This window comes from Megalopta genalis, chromosome 3, assembly GCF_051020955.1.
Source record: "Megalopta genalis isolate 19385.01 chromosome 3, iyMegGena1_principal, whole genome shotgun sequence".
Taxonomy (NCBI): Eukaryota; Metazoa; Arthropoda; class Insecta; order Hymenoptera; family Halictidae; genus Megalopta; species Megalopta genalis.
The window spans coordinates 2,945,326-2,965,873 of record NC_135015.1 but is presented as its reverse complement, the minus strand read 5'-3'; the positions used below and the strand labels follow the sequence as shown (position 1 = coordinate 2,965,873).

The 20,548-nt window shown below is 37.1% G+C and overlaps 2 protein-coding genes across 10 annotated transcripts; both read left to right on the top strand.

The window, feature by feature from the left end:
- The first annotated feature begins 1,876 nt into the window (after positions 1–1,876).
- On the top strand, positions 1,877–14,298 carry LOC117226567 (uncharacterized). 9 transcript variants are annotated; one of them, XR_013032869.1, is made up of 6 exons: positions 1,877–2,017; positions 3,694–3,900; positions 10,550–11,104; positions 11,741–12,037; positions 12,609–12,761; positions 12,968–14,298. XR_013032869.1 is itself a non-coding variant. In XM_033481086.2 (5 exons), the coding sequence occupies exons 3-5, from the start codon at positions 10,550–10,552 to the stop codon at positions 13,052–13,054; spliced, it is 939 nt and encodes a 312-aa protein (XP_033336977.2). In that variant the 5' UTR covers positions 3,243–3,349; positions 3,694–3,900; the 3' UTR covers positions 13,055–14,298. The 9 variants fall into 9 exon arrangements, 1 of the variants encoding a protein (XP_033336977.2); XR_013032868.1 differs by lacking the exon at positions 1,877–2,017 and adding an exon at positions 3,242–3,349; XR_013032871.1 differs by lacking the exons at positions 1,877–2,017; positions 3,694–3,900 and adding exons at positions 6,420–6,695; positions 7,331–7,494.
- On the top strand, positions 13,521–19,766 carry LOC117226603 (uncharacterized). The gene is made up of 6 exons (XM_076519550.1): positions 13,521–13,612; positions 14,330–14,821; positions 16,134–16,199; positions 16,577–16,663; positions 16,744–17,086; positions 17,910–19,766. Exons 2-6 carry the CDS (start codon positions 14,765–14,767, stop codon positions 18,236–18,238), a joined length of 882 nt encoding a protein of 293 aa, XP_076375665.1. The 5' UTR covers positions 13,521–13,612; positions 14,330–14,764; the 3' UTR covers positions 18,239–19,766.
- Positions 19,767–20,548: the final 782 nt, after the last annotated feature.

The window sequence follows — 20,548 nt, the reverse complement described above, 5'->3', positions numbered from 1 at the left end:
TTACATATTTTACATTTTTAGTTTTTAATTTCAATGGAAATATTTAAGTAATTCTGTTACGTTTAGTATGAAGTTCCCGTTAACACTAGATATACGGAACCCGTCAAAATGACGGGTCACTTATTTTTTAATTTATGATTATTCATATCGTAAAGATACGTTTATGAGTTATTTATTCAGTTTATATGCTACTTACGGCAAATGTTACAGTAACACTCGTTAAAAATCAGAGAACATATGTCTTATTGTTACTTTTATAAACTAATATAAAACAGCTGTTTTTTGTGCTCCGCAAATCTATTATTAATATCAATCAACGAAATTAGTATCTTAGTAGGTAATATCCTATTCCATTTCTGATTTCTCTAATAAATTATTTATAAATTATTATCATTGCCTTGCACATTTCAATACTAATTACCTGTTCGTAATTATGACTTTAAAAGGAAAAAAAAACTTGACTTCAACGTAGAATGGAATGTTTCTAAATTTAGTAACCAATCAGTAATAATATCGTGTCTATTACTCATTATTCATATGGAGCTACTAATTACGAAATGTAAGAAAACACTGTTTCAGTATTTGGTTGCAAATATCTATTACAGTTGGCCAAAAATATTATGAGCGATTGAAATAGGATTTCCGTCATCTGTAACTGTTATCACTAAACAAAATAGTTTTTCTCATTAATAAAATTAATGATAATGTTTTTTTCAACGATAACAACTATTACTAATTCAAACAAATTTTCGTTATCAGTAATGACTATGGATAACGGAAAGAGAATTTCGATCACTTATAACTAAAACTATTTGTATCAAAATTATAATTGTTACGCGATGATTTTCTTCATATTGGCTTGAATAGTTATGGCCCCTGCGTATAACTATTACTTATAACTGAGAGCATTGAATCGCAATAATAATTGCTATGCAACGATTTTTTTTCATATTGATTACGACAGTCAAGATTCCTGCTTTCTATTATTCCATATCCCTTTTATTTATTTATGTCCCGAATGCATAAGATCCATCTATCATCATAAAATGTCTGCAAAAATAGACATCTGTGCAACAAGTTTCACCAAAAAACGAAATATTATTTAATAACTATCACTTATAACTGAAAGCATTGAATCGCAATAATAATTGCTATGCAACGATTTTTTTTTATATTGATTACAACAGTCAAGATTCCTGCTTTCTATTATTCCATATCCCTTTTATTTATTTATGTCGCGAATGCATAAGATCCATCTATCATCATAAAATGTCTGCAAAAAAATATCTGTGCAACAAGTTTCACCAAAAAACGAAATATTATTTAATAACTATCACTTATAACTGAAAGCATTGAATCGCAATAATAATTGTTATGCAACGATTTTTTTTCATATTGATTACAACAGTCAAGATTCCTGCTTTCTATTATTCCATATCCTTTTTATTTATTTATGTCGCGAATGCATAAGATCCATCTATCATCATAAAATGTCTGCAAAAAAATATCTGTGCAACAAGTTTCACTAAAAAAACGAACTAACGGATGAAGGAGTTGACACGCAGCAAACACCAAGATAGCACCTTGTTCTACTTTTGTGTTCCATAACGATTGCCCAATTTTCCACGTAAATCTGTCATAAAGCCAAGAAAGGGATCGACGTCGTCCTATGGATTTTCCAGCGGACGGTGATTCAGAGGCCATAAACGAGATCCTTGGGGGCAGCTGTGTCGGGAAACCAATATTTCGTAAATTTATTTGGTCTTCGCCATGCGTAAGGTCTTTCGTAAAAAAAAAAAAACGGACGACCTTCGAGGCTGATTCGAGGCATCGGGAGGCGGAGAAACTCATCTCGTTAGTGTCGGTTTCGCCGCCCGGCAAGATGCACTTGTTCTTGCTGGTTTGTTCCGCACGCGTGTGTCGTCTGATGCGGTGCAGAGGCTGGTCCGCAAGGTAGAACCTGAGGAAAGCAATCCTCGGTCATCATTGTCGCGACTTTGGAGCGGTTCAACACGAGGTACGAGTGACTTTTGAATCCAATTAACGTTGAATTTTTCTGAAGTTGTCACTAGATCGTTGCATCATTTATCTAATTGGTGGGTTTTATCTAATTTATGCCTGAAGTAGAACCTGAAGAGAGTGGAATTCAACGTTCTAGTTAGACTTTGAAGACGTTGAATGCAAGATACTAGTGATTTTTTAATAAAATTTTCAACGTGGAAATGTCTTGCGGTCGTTAGGTGGTTGCTGAATTATTTGTCCAATCAGTGACGTCCGGGTATGCATTTTATGCGGGAAGTGGAATCTGAAGAGTGCGATCTTTGACATTTTACTTAGACTTTGAAGCTGTCGAATACAAGTTACGAGTGATTTTTAAGTCAGCTGTTCAATGCTGAGCATTTATAAAGTTGCTAGAAAGTTGCTAGATAGTTTGGCCAATAGAAGACGTCGATGTTTGCATTTGATCCCTAAAGTAGAATATGAAGAAAGTGGTCTTCGACGTCTTACTCGAATTTCGAGGATATCGAGTGATTTGCAAATCGAAACTCTACCATTGAACATTTTTAAGTTAGATAATCGTTGGCCCATTGATAGAAAAATTCGCGATACTTGAATACACAAAGTAGATCGTGAAGCAAAGAATCCCCAGGTTATCGCAATAGCCATGTCTCTTGACGGTGAAAAAAATAGATGTCAGTATTATAATGCATCAGACAAGAGCCGATGATACCTAATTACAGTGCACACAAGCTCGCCGATATTCGATGACTCATTAATAGCCACAACCAATCGCTTATCATTGAATAATAACCAATTACTCATTTTTGAACTGATAAGCTTGACGGTCCTATAATCACAATTTGCTCACTTTCTCGTAATTGAATCTAAAGTGTAGACTCGCCAGAATCAGTTAAAATTCCAATTAATTTTTCATTCGTCCGACTGGATGTAGCTCAAGGATCGCCAACCGAAATCCAAAAGTCTTATAGAAGCCGAAGGACCACCGGTCACCGTTTCATAATCTGTTACGGGTCGCTTGTGTAACAGCTTAGCGTGTCTCATTATACAATCGGCAGCCGAAACTTGGATTTGACAATCAGGTCTCAGGCTTTTCTGAAAGTAGTAACTGGTGCAAAATGATCTATGAATAGATTCCGTGCTGTTTATTGATTGCTAGAAAAACGCACGGCTTCATTACCGTATGAGTGACACCGCAAATTGCATCCTTCAAGTTCCCTTTTTTTCCTCTGCACCTTCGCGAGACTGCGTTTACCTGTTCGCCGACAGTTCGTGTTTCGAGGTCCATGAGTTACAACAAAATCCAATTGCCTTCTTCTTAAAAACTCTGGTAAATAATCCAGCATAAATAATTCATATCGTCGAGTTCAGAATTGATTGAAAACTGAAAAAGTCATTAATGCTTCTCGGTTTAAGACATTATCTTACCATTTCAAAAGAAACAAAAATCCTGGATGTTTTAATTTTAAACAACAGCAGTAGTACGTTACCAAATATAGTCGACTAATTGTCTAATGTACGATCATACGGAATTGTTCAATTCTATCGCAGATAAGGTCTCAGAATTGTAGGAACTGTATTGTGGATTACAGCAACCTTCATTCATTATAAAATTGACAAGATTGACGTTTAAGATACTAGTGCGTGATAAGAAATCATTCGATTTGATTGCAGTTCAGGTTTCTGAATTTTTTGGAGGTTCAAGAATCTGGCAAATCGTTATATGACGCAGATAATTTGCCGGAGATTGCCTGGCAATTCCAGTAGCTCTCCGGACGAGATTCAATTTCCCGGCACAGAGTAATAGGGAAGAATTGCATAAGGTTTCGTGCTAGAAGTCAACGAGGACTGCGCAACGAGTGTTTGCGAAGACAAGCAAAAGTAAGTACACAGTAAAGTGAGTACATTGTAAACCGAGTCGTGCTGTTAACGGTCAGAGAGTATAGTATCGTGTTATACGTATGGGTTCGTGGCATACCAACTGTAATGGTGACGAAAACAGAGATGAACCTATGGCTTTTTCTTGTCGAGAGAAAGAATTTCTTGTATGTCATTCCGTTGAGGTCGATACACCCGAAAGGTGGATCCAGGCAGGCTTAATTTCCTTTCTACAGTCGTTTGAAGCAACCATCAAATGAATCAAATGAATGAAGTGGAACTCTTTTCGTAGAAGTTGAAACTATTAACATTGTACCATTTCTTTAATATATTTTCAATATCTTTGCAGCGATATACATATATATATGTATATCGTAGAATTAGGATTTTGTGTTTTTATAGAAATTTCAAATTTGTGAAACGTAAGGAAAATGTTTAAGCTAATGAAAGCTAAAACTCTCATATGCTGAAACTAATTAAAAAGTTTCTCATTAATGCTATACATCGAGAAACAATTTCAGCCAGAATTTCAGAAAACGAGGTTTTCAAAAAATTACTTTTGCAATAATTTAATTAATTTTGGAAGTTTTTAAAATTCAAATTGCTGAAAGTATTTGCAATCTAGTGAACAATTAATTTTTCAAAATTTTCATCGAGATTCCCAAGTATCAATAGTATCGTACACATTTTTAAAAACTGTTTCATTTCTTCCCAGTCGATTGCTTTTCATGCACGACGTAGCGTCCGGTACAATTGTAATTGCAAATGCATCGAGTTCGATCGAAACGTCCTTGATACTTGATCGCATTTCACCTTTTTCCTACACGGGTAGTCGATTTATCGATTCTATTTATACACACACACGATTCCCATTAACCCGAGAAAGATAACCTACGTCGCAGAGGCGCCTGCGAAGACTGTTGATTTTTGTTAATTTTTCATAGAGGTCTAGTGATTTAAGTTTAAAATTACTTGAAATATAAAAAAATATAATATAAATGCATTTTATTTTTACAATAATGCCAAACCTTTAAAATGACTAGATTAACTTAAATAAATATCCATTGTTAGTATAAAATTGACGCCTTAGAAAAGCATGCGCCTCTGAAGCGTATGGTTATCTTTTACGTACCTTGTCATATGGTTATCTTTCCAGGGTTGTCAGAAGTTCATATTACGCGCAACTCGGTTAATTCAAATTTATTCAAATTTTTAATTGTAAATTAGGCTGTTTACTGACTGTCTGCTTGAGAATGAGAAATCGTTCATGTTCAATGAAATACTTAAGGTAATCGATTAATCAAGTCCAGCTTTGGTATTTTAGATTATTTGTTTTTACTCGTCTCTGTATAGAGTTTATTTATTAGAGTTTATTTTTGTTACGCTTTCGTAGTTCCATTTTAATTAAAATTTTTTAGTTATGATAGATTCTTATTATATACTAAATGATCTAAAATGTTCTAAGTGAACGAGTAGAAAAAACTTCGTTGCTATTTTGATTCTGTTTTGTAGAAATTTGAAAACTAGTTCAATACTCTAATCAATATCGAGGAGTACTAATCGGTAAAATTCGAACACTGTGGAACGGTAAAACTCGAACACTATTAACGGATCGAATAACACATTATTCTAATTTCGACTGACTTTAGACGCGATGAGAATCACTGACCCACAACAGGTGGACGCCTGGCGTTGCGCAATATCCATACGTGAACGTCTATCGCGAACGTAAACGATTTTAAATGGACGTCATGGAATTTCAAGTGAATCAAATGCCTGAAAACTGTGCGACATTTTTTTTACTACTTCGTACGCAATTCCGACTGAAGTTGCGTAACGAAGATGATCGTTCCTAAAAAGCAATTATTATAGAAGCGCGACAATCGTCACGTCAAATATTTGGCTTCTTCGCAATAGAGAAATCTCTGTTCGACCCACAAGCATCTTCGTCTTTCTAACATTGCATGCATTGCGCTCGCCTCTTTATGAAATTGATGGAAAGGTTTGTGAGGAAATAGAGCGTGATATCGTTGCAACAAATGTATTTACAAGCTTTGAAAAAATTATCCTATTTCTTGAAAAATTTTAGCACTCTGAAACTTGAGAATTACTTGAAGCATTAATTTGAGATATAACAATGGACAATTTTTTGCAGTATATTTTTTTAATACACTAAACATTTTTTTGAACGCGATTAAAATTCTGCTACTATTATAAATTACTACTGTTACTATATTATACTATTCTAAATATATATACTATATAATACTATATATAATACTATATATAATATATACTATATAATACTATATATAATACTATATATAATATATACTATATAATACTATACTATTATAAATTATTGATATTTAATCTTCATTTCATCTTCATGATTACAGTAATTTTCTTTTTCGTTTTATAAATGTCTACAAAATTAATTGGAATTGTTCGCTGGAGAGATATGCTAAACGCGTCACAATTTTGTGAAGTTTTATCAAAAAAGCCGGTTCACGGAAGCAGATCATGATCAATATGTGGTAGCATAAAGTGGCGTTTACGTTCGAGGAAGCACGTGGTCGCGGCCAAGAGTGAAAGTGAAAGATGGCTGTATAGTCGTCCACGTGGTGTTGCTTTTCACGGGAACGTGGTTAAGTACCGACTCTGCTCAACTCCGGGTAACACGTTTGCGACCGGTCTGTCGATTGGCCGAGTTTCAGTAACGAGGTTTCATAATTACCGCCGAAAAACCACCGCGAAAGCAAGTGCCGTTAAAGTGCCGTTACCGAAAAATGGTCCATGTAATTAACACTCGTCTGTGTGCGCCGCATCGACCTTCGGAGCACTGTACATTCAAGCTTAAAATTTAGGAGAAGAATTTTGTAATTCTGTTCAAGAGAGCTCAGTCATTGTTTTGCGAAAGATTAGTTGCCGCGCTAAGAAAATGACAAATTGGTGACATCAAACTTTGTTGATGGATAGAATTTCCACCTGGAAGTCTTAAAAGTCGACAAAATATTCTTGTAGAGAAAATCGATTCTTCTTTAGAAAGAAATATATTTTTGGAGAAGTGTGCTCCAGTAATGATTTGATATTTTTAAGGCTAAAGTAATTATTACACAGCGGATTTTATGCAATCATAGCAAAAAAAATGGATAGATGAAACATAAACTAGTGAACAGATTAAATGAAACTGAGGATGTTGATGCAGTAATTCCTACTTGTTAAAATTACTTTTTAATAGAGAAAAATTGTTGCACTTGGCTCCTACGTTTCGGAATTGACGCAGACAATTTTTGTTTTTTTCCATAAAGATCCGCGCTCTAGTAATTAATAACATTGGGACAAGGGTTGCAATTTTAATTCTTACACTGGAGATAAAATCGAAAGAATAAAAATTAAATTCTAGTGATAAGAAAAGACTGCAAATTTCCAGGCTAAAACCCAAGCAATTAACAGCCCAGTGGCAATCAATGAAACGCAGCTCAGAGCCTAACTAATCGCTTTTCCATCCGGAAGAAATCAATTCCTGGAAGAGTCGATTCGCCGGGTCAATGAAATCAAGAATAGACCGCATAATCGTCATGCTGCAGCCGCAACGTAAGCCTCAGCGAATTGTTCCTCTCGCGTGATCGGTTAATGGAAACACACGCGACACTTCCGTAGAAAGTTTCTAATCAGAACCACCGTGCAAACAACAGATTATTGCCTCTACTGTATCTCTATTGTCCGTGCAATCTAATCTTGCATCTGCGTTCGTTGAAACCGTCTGATCCTGCTTTCGAATTCGTAGCCGGAGCTCGAGGGCGCAATAATCTCTCGATTGCACCGACAATGCACGCGGAAGGGCAGCGTTCGTTGCACTTGGAAAGTGCATCGACGATCTGCTCCGATGGTCGCGTAATTCTGTAGCAGGGACGTTTCATAAGATCGACGCTGGCAATTGCCGTGCGTATCAGTTCTCGGGGCAGTTCTGATTTCACTTCGCTTGGCAGCGTTACGCGATGATCGTCGGTTGTGCAACTCATTTCTGAGCTCCTAATTGACAGATCGGTAAGCTGTGAACATATGAAGTAGCAATTGACTCGGTCAATGTGTCGAACTATAAATGAGCTACGGTCGTTTATTTTGCAACGAAGTCGTGAATCTTTTGGTAGAATTAACCTTCCAACCGTTAACCCAAATTTGGCTATAACTGGTCATTATTGACCCATTAGAGGACTGCTGATTACAAAGGATACGCCGAACGCTAAGTTACCTCTCATCAGAGAATTGAGTAAAAGATGAACCAGCTTGATTGGACGAGAGTATAGGTAGAACAATGAAAGTATTTTTTAAATTAAAGCTGAAACATTCTAGAATAAAGGAAAAATAAGAAGACAGAGTGAGAAAAACAGTTTTGATCTTGAGAATATTTATTGAAGTTGATCTGTGTTAAGGAGCTTTAACTTAAGGAGGGTCAACTTCGAGAAATGTTTTCAAGGTCAAAACATATTCGTCATTTTTTCTTCTTATTTTTCATTTATTCTGCAATTTGTCGGTTTTGATTTAAGTAAGTTTCCATCGCTCTAGCTTGATTCTGTTAGATGTTATACAATTTCGTCGTAGAAGTGTGGCTAACTATGAGACTCTGAAAAAGCGGATTGCCTCGAGGCTACAGGTTGACCAGAATGTTACGCTCACTTTATTACATGAGGATAGAGATCAGACTAGCATAATCAGAGACTAGACTAGACTAGACTAGATTAGACTAGACTAGACTAGATTAGACTAGACTAGACTAGACTAGACTAGACTAGACTAGACTAGATTAGACTAGACTATATTAGACTAGATTATTCAGTGATAGTTTCAAAATGAATTCAGACTTTGAAAGCCTAATCGCAGCTAGATTTGATGAGCCTATTCCTAAGAGAATATAATCTTTATTGATGAAGATTCAATCTTTTTAACAGAAAATGAAAATTTTAAGAAATGTAGCAAATAGAATGCAACAGTTTATTCGTAAATCATTAAGCGAGCAGTGATCTTGAACTGCTATAGATGTCTTCTGGTTCAATGATAATAATGTAATATGTAGAAATAATTTACACATCAATTTACAGAAGAAGTTCACAAGACGCACGAACAGAATAAAGTGAATTAATAAAACAATTTTGTGTGAACATATTCACATATTTGTTACTTGTGACTGAATACAATTAAAGAAAGGTGCTTTCCAATCCTTTAGTTAGCTTTTTCAGAACTTTAGTTACAACTTTGCTAGAATAACGACTTATTACAATGAATTAAAGAATTCTTACAGTAAAAGGTTTTGGACATTTACAATGTTAAATACATTGTTCCTGCGCCCTTATCGACGACTGTACATCAGTCAGGTTGCTATCAGCGAGAAATACAGGAATAAAAATTCCGACCCGAGTAGACCCGATTTTTATTCAGCAATCGTCGCGCCAGGCCCTAAAATCGTCGCCGATCGCCGATTTCGCCACAGTCGAAACAAACCGCTATCAAATTCCAATCACGCATAATCCCGAGGTCGTATGCAGGTGAAAATGGAGCACAAGGCGAACTGTCCAGCCAGTGTCACCTGGAAAACCGAAATTCTACGGTGCTCTGACAGTCACGCTCTGTCTCTCGCAAAGTTTGGTGCGGTTTGAACCACTTTATACCGCAATTCCAACGCAACTACCAACAAAGTAGTAGTCTAACTTTTGCAGATCGATATTTCCACAAGTGTAGGGAAAGAGCAACGAGAGAAAGCGCAACGAGGTTCCACGGGCAAATGGTGTTTCTGAAATTCAGTGCCAGCGGGTTTGTTATAGTGTTCGCGCGGTTCCGCGATGCATGCGTGATTCACGGAGCATGATTCCGTGGGTGTGACGACGTGTACAGGGTTTTCCGCGTTCCATATGCAGAATGGCCATTGGCTAAACGATCAGTACCATTTAAATCGAATAAGGTCGACCGAGGAATACAAATCGTCTCGTTAGTCGCGTTTTTCTCATTTTCCTGGCGGACCATCGGTGGTTGCACACGCCGGTTGTTGACGTGATGGGAATATGAAAAGAAGAGACATGTGCTTGACTGCTTCCTTATCGAGCGGGTGGTAAACTGCTCCCCGACAGCACCCGTTTCCTTGTTTTTCTGGTTCTCACTGTTATTCGAACTCCTTGCACGGTGTTATCTTGTTCTGAATGTGTCGAATGCACCGTTTGGACACGTCTGAACTGGGGTTTCTAAAGCAAGTACTTGTTTTAAATTGTTGTGCGACTGTTCTGTGATAATCATTTGTGCAATTACTGTGCGTCATCGATGTCTACTTTTTTTGTTGACAAAATTGAAACGAAAGAAGAAGGAAAGAATTCATAACTTGACTGGAACTAGGACAGTGTTTTTTAAGATTGCTCTAAGATCAGACCTTGCGTAGTAATATTGATACGTTTAGTGATGTATAAACTGCAAATCTTCATACATTTGAGACACACACGAATTTTTAAAATACATTAAAACATAGAACATAAATACAACTCGATAATTTCGTTTCATTTTTATGTCAAGGATTCTATCTATCAGGTGCTTCTTTTGGCGAAGCTAAAACATATATTGTTTACCTATCCAGTTTCTGTGATTAATCAAACAGATTTCTTTGCAGATGAAGACACCATTGATCTCTTCATTGCCAACCGGATTATTCCTCCTATTCTTCGTTAGCCCCCTTCGAAGCGACCCTCAACAAACTCTATGGTCAAATTATGCGATTCATCGGCCTATAGATCCTAGATTGCAGTCGGTAGAAGTATTTCCTGATCAATATAGTGCACCAAGTATTCAAAGGCCACCATCATACGCAGCTCATTACGTATCCCAAGATGATCCAAGCCAATTTCGGATCGAAACTTCAAGATATCTTGCGAAAACACCTGAAGCAAGGTATCAGTCTAGAGAAGGATACTACGATTATCAAATTTTCACACCGAAAAATGAGGAGAAGAAGGACATTGAGGACTCCAAATTTAGTTCGAGGGAGAAGGAGATAGCAGAGAATATGAAAATCCTTGATCGATTGCTGTCGGAGGATTCTAGTGAGAAAGATATTGATAATTCATTGGACGGGAAGATAATGTCTGAGGAGACGAAGAGAGTTGCTAGAGCGATTCGCAAGCAGAAGCCGGGATTCTTTTGGACACTCGCTAGAGTCACCTTCGAAGTAAGCAAACTAATTTTAAAGAAACGTTTAGTCTCTAGTGAGTATCATAAAGTTGTGTAGTTAGTTCCAAAAAATAGTATCTTCTTTACCTGTTATTGTGTCCGTTCTACAATCAAAATTCTGACTTAATACGTTCGGCGCCGACAATCGATCATGAAAATTCAAAATTAAATCGAAAATAGAAAGCTAAAATTTATCATAGTAGATGACATTAGATCCCTTTCAAGTACGAAACATCCTAGTCAAATTCAGTTCGTTCGAATATATTACAATGAAAATGAATTTTCAAAACTGGTTAAAGATTAGTGTTATCCACATTAAACCGACGCGACGCTCGACGTATTAATATTGACCCCTTGCGCTGCAATAACGTAATACGCACTAATAACTAGGAAATAAATAAACAGTGAAACCAGTTAGACACACTATAAATGTCACGTTGCATTGTGTATTTTGCATCGTGTTAATGTTCATCGTGCTGTACGAGATTGTTAACAAAATCTTCAACACACTAGTAATCTTGTAAATAATTGTCTTCGATGGATTCGTCTCACAAGCGTCTATCAATTATTCGGCACAGGGGGTTAAATGAAGTTTAGATATATTAATAATTCATCACTGTTCTAATTGCCCTAGACGTTCAACGACACAAAGTCAGCCATTCAGCAGATCAGCGACATGATCAACAAGAGCATAGCGCCAGACTCGGTCACTCAAGGATCTGTACCCAGAGCTTCTTTGACAGCTACTGCAGCTTCCACGTCTCCGAAGAACGCCAGTTCCACAAATGCGACGGAAACGACAACCGTAGCACCTACAACCACCACGGAAGAGAACTTCGTGCTGACCAGAAGTAGTCTACAGAGCTTAATCAGGAGAAACGTCCTGGGTTTGGTAAAACTGTTCAATATCGAGTGGAGCGACGCGATAAACGTAAGACAATTATTCTTTTCAACACTTTACCGACCGATCTCTCCTGACACCGGCTCTGTTTCGACTTAGACTGTCGCGCGGGAGTACATGCACTTTTCTTATGCTCTGGTAAAATGGTACGCTTTCTGTCATTATAAAATAATCAAATTTAATAATGCTTTTATTTTCATGACATTAGTGCTAAACAATATTTATTTTATCTATTACAATCGTTTTCAGTTTAATATTTATATAATATACCATAATCTATATAACGATATTTTTCAAATAAGAAATCGTTTAATATTTTTTTTAAGTATAATACCGTTCGAAACAGTCACCTTTGTGTAGCGGAACATTGCAAAATTTACAGACAACATTTGTTCCACTTACTTTTTTTTAATTGTCTACCGGTCGGTGAGCGTTGGGAACAAAAAGCCGATTAATCGGATACCGGGCGGTAAGCGTTGGAGACAAAACGCCGATTAATCGGCTATCGGTCGGTAAAGTGTCAAGCTGTGAGATTCAGACCTTCTAGACTAGAATTTTGAAAGATCTAGGAAACATTGCAGGCTTTTAATTAAATTTTCAGGATGCTACCTCCATTGTCCTTTTCTTAATATCTACTTACTTCGTTACGAGATTAGGAATGCTTAGGGGATTCCATCTATGGGCTAGAATTTTAGAATGACCCTCACCTTCTTGGATCTATGTCAGCCATGTTCGAGCAAAGCTCCAGAACACTGTAATAATTCTATTTTTTCCGAAGACCTATCTAAACCGTACCAAAAAAATTAAGACGATTAATTAACGATCCTTGCTAGAGTCGTACCTTGACAAGAGCCATAGGATTTTAGTTAGTCGAATCCTCTATATCCTCAGATCAATTCTTCGCGAATCGACCAACCACTTAAAGCATTTCAACGACTCCAAAGATCGTCTCTTTTCCAGCAATCGGAGATCAACGTCCAGCAATTCCAAAAGGACTTGGGCAAGCAAGTTGGCTCCTACCTGCGTGACAACCCTAACGCATACTGAGGCTCCTGATAATTCTGTGGACACTTTCTCCATCACGTGGCTAAAGACTGAATCTCTTCCATCGATTCCATTATTTCTAGATATCTGATAATGTACAATTCGAATTAAAGTTACTGCGATCGACACACGAGGCACCGACTCGCCCGACAACCGGCAGCCGGCAGTCGAAGGCCACCCAAATAGGTCGTTGCAAAACACAGAAAAGCCAGAGGTTCGCCCGGGTTACATCACCATTGAAGATCATCGTCCGATATTTATGTAACTTAGCCCCGAAGTCGACCCACATGCTGGCAAGACCTGCGGGCGAGAATAATCAGCGAGAAAGAGGACCGACTGGATCAGACGCGAATCGGAGAAGACCGATTGCGGTAAGTAGAAAGCACCTTGTTGCCGTTTTCAATTGGTCGACCGTCGGCGTGGGATCTCCGGTCCCGGGTCTTTATATGTGGATCACTGGCTGCAATCCTCGCGAGTCCCGTGGATCCTCGGAGGACGCAGGACAACGTGCCGGATCTAGTGAACTAATTTTGAACTTTCGTCGAGCCAGTGCCTTGTCTGGTGAGTGCCGTGATCTGAATCGTGTCACCGATCGCCACTTTCCAGGCTTTGATGTATGCCTGGGAATGCACCTGGCGAGCTGCATCGAGCCGAGCTCATTTGCTTTCAGATTGGACTCAATTATAGCGCGCAATTTCTTTCTTTATTTCGTTGGAACGATGGGGACCGGTTTAGCTTGCTTTGTGAGTCGGGATTTAATGATGTAAATTACTGTAATTTTGCAATAGGGTTGGTTGTTGATGCATCGAAGAAAGTGCAGTAGCGACGTGCGTCGAATGTTCATGCGAATTTAGAATTTTGTAGGCTAATTTGGAGACAATGAGACTAAATGATGGTTTAGAGCTAGAATGCAAATTTTGTGCATTTCTGATGGAAATGTAGATTAAGTAAGCTAATTTGGTGCATCTTTGTTAAGATCTTACTGTTACAGCATAGAAATTAATAGAGTGCAATAACGTCCGTATAGCATTGTATTCTCATCAATATTATTAGAATAGATTCTATGCATTATAAAAAAAAATTGTTTGCACAGAGTCAAACTAGCAGTTATATCGAATAAAATTTGCAATGAGCTCTTTGCATCATTCTCTCTTAAAAATTGTTAACAACTCAATCTAGTTTTTCAGCAGAATGTAATTACTCTCTTGTGTTAGAAGAAATAAAAAAAAAAGTATTACAATTGCTAAGTCGGATTGTTTAGTGTTTAATGTAATTCAGGTTCTTTCGAAGCTAAAGTGCTATTTAAATTTTTAATGGACAGTAAAGAAGTTTGATTCGTTCGAACGACCACCTGTGGATGCACCGATAAAGATCGATCGGATGCACCGTTCTACGCGATCGCATTTTTTCCACACCCACCTGTGCGTAGCACGACACTGTGTCCACCCACGCGGTCTAGGTGTAAAGAGTGACACGAACACGTGTCAGTGAGAAAAGACAAAGTAGGGGCAGCAAGTTCGTGCGTACGAAGATTACGTGAAATAGAAAGGACCAGTGGTCAAAAGGAGATCCGCGGAGATCTGATTGGTCGATGCTCGGCGTGGGATCTTGCAACCACCCTTATAGATCCACGGATCGTCGATCCGTCGTGCAGTCTGTCGATCACGAAGATCGTTCGTTACAACGTGCTTGGATCGTCAAAGAGGAACGAACATGTTCGGGAGAACGTTTCTCATCGTTGGCGCTGTTTGCTTTGTTGCCTGTGAGGGGGTAAGAACTTTTAATCTTAATTTATTATGGTTTATGACTGAAAATTGTGCTCATTTATGGAAACAAATTTCTGCGTCTCTTACAGAATGAAGCTTGAGTTGAGTCAAACAATTTTATCAACTTATTAAAAGTAACGCTGTTGAAATTTTGTTTCATGTATTAGGAATAATCTATTTTAGACACCATAATTTGGGTAAAACAGCTCGTTGATGTGCTATGATGGTCCAAAATTTAATTGAAATAGTTTTGATCTATGGAATATTTAATTAATAGAACTAGTGGAAATTTTATGAGGTCTTAGAGTTTAAGCAGCAAGACAAAATCCGAATAGAATGTGACTTCTACAAATCGTTTCTAGTAAGATTAATGAAATATTTTTCTGTACGATTACCCTGTGTCAAAGTTGATGTATTGTACAACTTATAGCAAAATTCATACATATCACAATTTTTTATATTGTTAACTAAGTATGACTCCTTAATACGTTAAGCGCAATATCAGTCACCGGTGACTGACGACATAAAGTTTAAAAAATGATGTTCTTGTACATAAATAAATTAAAAATAATTTGTCGATCATAAAAGAACGTACTTATTAACGTTCCTTATTACAACAAAACATATTAACATTGTCGCGGGACAACAACGTAAACAGTTTAAAAGAAGCAATGACGCGAAGTAATAAGGCGCGCTGACCTTTTGGCTAATGGGGCACGCAGAAAATTGTTCGACGCTCTTTATATGTATGTAGAAAAGTGAAAGCAGTAAGTAAACTTGTTCGGGAACGATCGTACACATCGTCGTAAACGAATGTCTCGGCTTGAATCACCGAATTCATAATATGTACCAGGTTTCCTGAACTGCGTGGGTCGAATTTATCGCGTCCTCGTTCTATGCGAAGATGGTCTCACACGTCTCAGTAAACGCGATCATTTGACCGACTTACAAACGCGATTTAAATATTAACACTATGCCGCCCGCAGATCTTAGATATGATTCTTTTATTTGGCGCCGGCATAATAGCTTGGAAATTTTAGAATTTAAAAAAATTTTCGAAGATGGCGATAACATAAATTCCTAAAATTAAGATACGTCATCCAAGAATTTTCGTACTTAATTCTTAGTTAAATAAGCACAATGCTATAGTTAGTTTGCCGCCTTTTAACACCCAAGAAAAATAGTTCAAATGTTATTTCAGTTTTTTAAAATGGCACCAAAGTGGTACCACCGGCATACAACAGATAGTTTTTTGAATGGCACCAGCGTGGTGCCACCGGACGACATAGTGTTAATATAGACACGTTCTGTTGCAGATCACCATGAGGGTAAAACGGCAGAGTGACTCGGACGGTGGACAAGTTATTGATAATATTTTCAATGTGAGTATTCCATAAATCATAGCAGTGATTATATTGAATGTTAAACAATCGGATTGTAATAGAGCCAAAACACTGAAATTTTTATTATGAACAGCGAACTTTTATTTAATTTCAAGCACTCCAAGTTTGTTGAAAAGTGGGAGGTTTTATAAACATTTTTCAATCGGGTCATAAATTATTTTACCATCTGTGTTCATTCTTTTTGTTGAAGATCTATTCACCGAAGTTCGTTAATATTTTATTCGTCTGATAAATGATAAACATTTTAATATTCCCACATTCCTTATGCTCTCTCAGTGCTCTACTTCTCGCAAAAATTAATGTACTAGTAGCCTCGATTACCAGTATTGTAATTCAAATTGTGTTTGATTGCTTAGATCCCGATCACAGCGATTAGGCAAACCGCAGTAGCGGCGCAGTCGTTCAGTCCAGAGAACTCAAAGACGATTGACAATGTCTTACAGGTATTAATGATTTGTTCATTTGATGTTCATTTGATGAAGTTAGCGAAGTCGATCCTAATTTTGTTAAATTACTCGTCTAGATTCCAATATCGACTCTTGAAGCTGTCGGAAATCTCGTGAAATCGACATCAGGACAAAGAGCTCAGAATGCTGAAGAATATCAACGAATAAGGCAGGAAAGGAGGGACAGATTGGCAGCGCAGAGGGAACGACAGAGACAGCAGAGGGAGCAGATACAACAACAACGTCTTCAACAACAGCAGATTAAAAGGACCATCAAGTTTCACGATAAAGATCCGTTCGGATTGAACGCGCTGTCGAACCTTCTGGTTGGTAATCATGGTTTATTCGGTAGTTATGGTGGTCACGGTGGTCATGGAGGGCACATGGGTCTTGGTGGGCATGGTGGTAATGGAAATCATGGTAAATATCCCATCTGTCTGCCTATATACTCTGTCACGCGCGAAAAATCCAAAACAGAGGAACCGTATGAAAGAATAAACGACTTTTAATAATTGAGTTTCATTTGTAATAATTGGACCGAGGATTTGTACAATAGAAATTTTCAAACCGCAAAAGGCAAGCTGTAAAATTTCATAATATTTATTACTTATCTACAATTTTATGTTACTTATCTATCATTTGTTTGACATTTCACTATTTAGTAAAAATTATATCAGCTAGATATTTTATCTATTACGGATTCTTCCACTGAGATTAGTCTCTGCGTATGTTGCAATTTGCAAGCGCAGAATTTAAATACGCTTTCTCCTCGGATAGTTATCAGTACTATAAGCAGCGCTACAACATCGTGTAGAAGATCGTGATGACTGATCCCAGAAAAATTGTGCAACAGATTTGCAACAAATTCTATGCAGACAAGTATCGCAAGTATATGCACAAACATTGTCATATTGAAAAATTAATCGAACGTTGAACAATTTATATCTGGAACGTGTCAAAGGAGATCAGAAATAACTTTTAACAATTTCATCGTTGACGCAAGAATGAATTGTTGTAGTTTTCCACGCATTGAGTCAGCTTAATTTACATACAAAGAATGCACACGATCTACCACCACGATCCATAGTACAGCGGTTTATCGAAGGATGTCAAGTCGAACAAAGTTTTATGAAGTCTTTGTCTTAGAATTTTTAATTTCTTTGTCATTGTCCGGGGTTCATGAGAATATTTATGAAGCCTTGCGGGTATCTTCTAGATGGAAATAACAAGTAACTATTTTCAGGCATCCACGGAGGCCACGGCAGCGGGACAAACAATGGTCAGCACACTTACGAGGTCCACGAAAATATAGAAGAAGATACAGCATACACTTGGCACGGAATCACTGCCGGATTTGGGACTTACCATGGATCAAGGCCCACCAATACTATCACAACTATACAAAACAAAATTGCACCCAAGGACAAGAAGCAAATCACCTTTAACTACGAGAACAACGGATACAACAAAATTGCATCGAATACTGCAACGAACGGACTACAGAATGAAGAAGACGGTCCGATACAAAATAAAATTGCACCGAAAAGTAACAGAATATCTTTTCAGTCGTGAAACGGAGAGATAGTGTAAAAGATTGATTTAAATAATTGCGTCTTGTAGGAGATTGTAGATGATTGTATATGATTTGAAAGCAGTATTAAGAATTTTGTGCAGGATGTTCCAGCAGTCGTGGTAGAATTAGAATAGAGGAATTTTTTTAATGAGTAGGCAAAGGTGTGCAATCATATTTGTAATTGTTTTCTTTCCGAGAAAATAGACTTGGACGGTTCGTCGGAACGTTTACGTTATTGATTAGAATCAGAGACTGTGAGCGATAAGCAGACATGCTAATAGATCTAGGAAACAAAAAGTTGAATAAGAATAATTCTGTTTTGCTGTCACGACGGCTGGAAGTAGAAAAGATAGGCCTTGTAATTTTGTAATAGGCCTTTACGTTTGTAAATTTTCGTTCTACAGTATCTTCTCAAGAAGAAGAAAAATCTAACATTGAAATTTTAGATTTTTTTTCATAGTCCTCGTTCAAGGAATTAGGAAAAAGAGAATTTATATCTTTTCATTCGTATTGGAAACAAGTAGAATATATGTGCCTTGATCAAGCACAAATGCCGTCTTTTATTCAACAGCACGTGTACTGTACTATATACATTTTATAAATTTGTAATGTTTGAATCTTTAAATGGAAAGATTTTGTATCTTTAGTTTAAAATTGGAGTCAGTAGATACAGAAAATAGATAGAAAATAGATACAAAAACTATTTGATCCAAAACTTGCGCTTCTATGAAGTAGAAATAGTAAATCATAGTCAGACGTTTTGTTATTAGCATACATATGAAGTACATGCACTATAACCTGAAAGCTTTTTCTCTGACGTAGCACAAAATTTTCCACACACTAATTTTAACTTGCATTTCGTAAAATAATTACGAATATTACACTGCGATATTTCGAAGTTCAAAGAATCAACTGTGTCATTGCAAGGTTAAAGACAAAGTAGCCAAGGTGGCAATTGTATCCTTAATTTACGAGCGCCGTGAATAGAAAAGATAAGCTTCGACCAGACAAATTGGGACGTTCATGTGACATGGAAAATTTTAAACACACATTTATGAACCACGATTACTGGACCATCCTGTATACAGAATTCAAGTGACAATCAATACAAATTAATCGATCCTCCAGAGTGAATCACATTACACAATCGATAAAAGTGGTCATTGTTCCTGGAGGAAGTAAACGTCCAAAGCCTGCAACTTCAACTAAATGTGGTTATACTGGGGAAATCGTTGTGTTGTGGTAATAAACAGACTAAGCTCGCCGATGGGGACTAAGATAGCATTATTCTGACTCATTGTAACCCGTAAGAACTCGTTTCAACAACGATCTCCGAATCCATGCGCGCAACTACGTCATCGCAGATAACGCGATTCGTGAACATGTAATCAATATGCCCGTTCGACCGCACATCCGTTTCAGTAAACATCCTATTTTTAACATTCGTATCTACATCAGTGGAAAACAAATACACCTTCATTTTTAGTTAATTTAGTTATTAAACACCCATCGATAACAGTTGAACAACGTGTGAACATTATTTGACACTTATCCATTTTTCCATTATTATGTTACTCTTTTCAGGATTAAACCTTGAATGAAATAAAAAGTTTATTAAAGCGGATTCTGTATGTTGTAAACAGACCGTGAGTTTTGTGCATTTAAAACAAAAATGATTAAGGCAGTCAAAATTAGAATTATGAATGAAAGAATGAATTATCTGCCTAGCGTATCTCTTTCAATTTATATCTGTCTCTTTTAGTTTTCAGTTTGTTTATTGTACATGCAATTTATTGTACAGTTCTCGTAATTAGATCGCGAATGGCTACAGGTAAATTTCTCAAAATTAAAACGAACCAAATATTTATTACGTTGCTTTCAAGATCTCTTGAGATCTAAATAGTATACAGGGCGTCCCAAAATTATTCTACAAGCGAGAAATAAGGGATTCCTGAGGTTATTTGAAATAACCTTTTCCTTAGCGAAAATGCAATCCGTGGCTTCATTTATGAGTTAGTAACGAAAAACAGTGACTAATGAGAGGCGAGATCAGTTGACGCGAACCGGCCCAGCTAACGAGCGGTGGGAGCCTAGTTCTGCTCATTGGTTCAGCCGCCTTGTGCTAGTTAATCTCGTCTCTCATAGGTCACTGTTTTTCGTTAATAACTCATAAACGAAGCCGCTAAGAAAGAAGTTACTTCAAATGATCTCACGAACCCGTCATTTCCTGCTTGTACAATCATTTTTGATCACCCTATAGAAACATTACCAATGTTTGTCACCAAATCAGCGTCGTCTTGTAACTGATT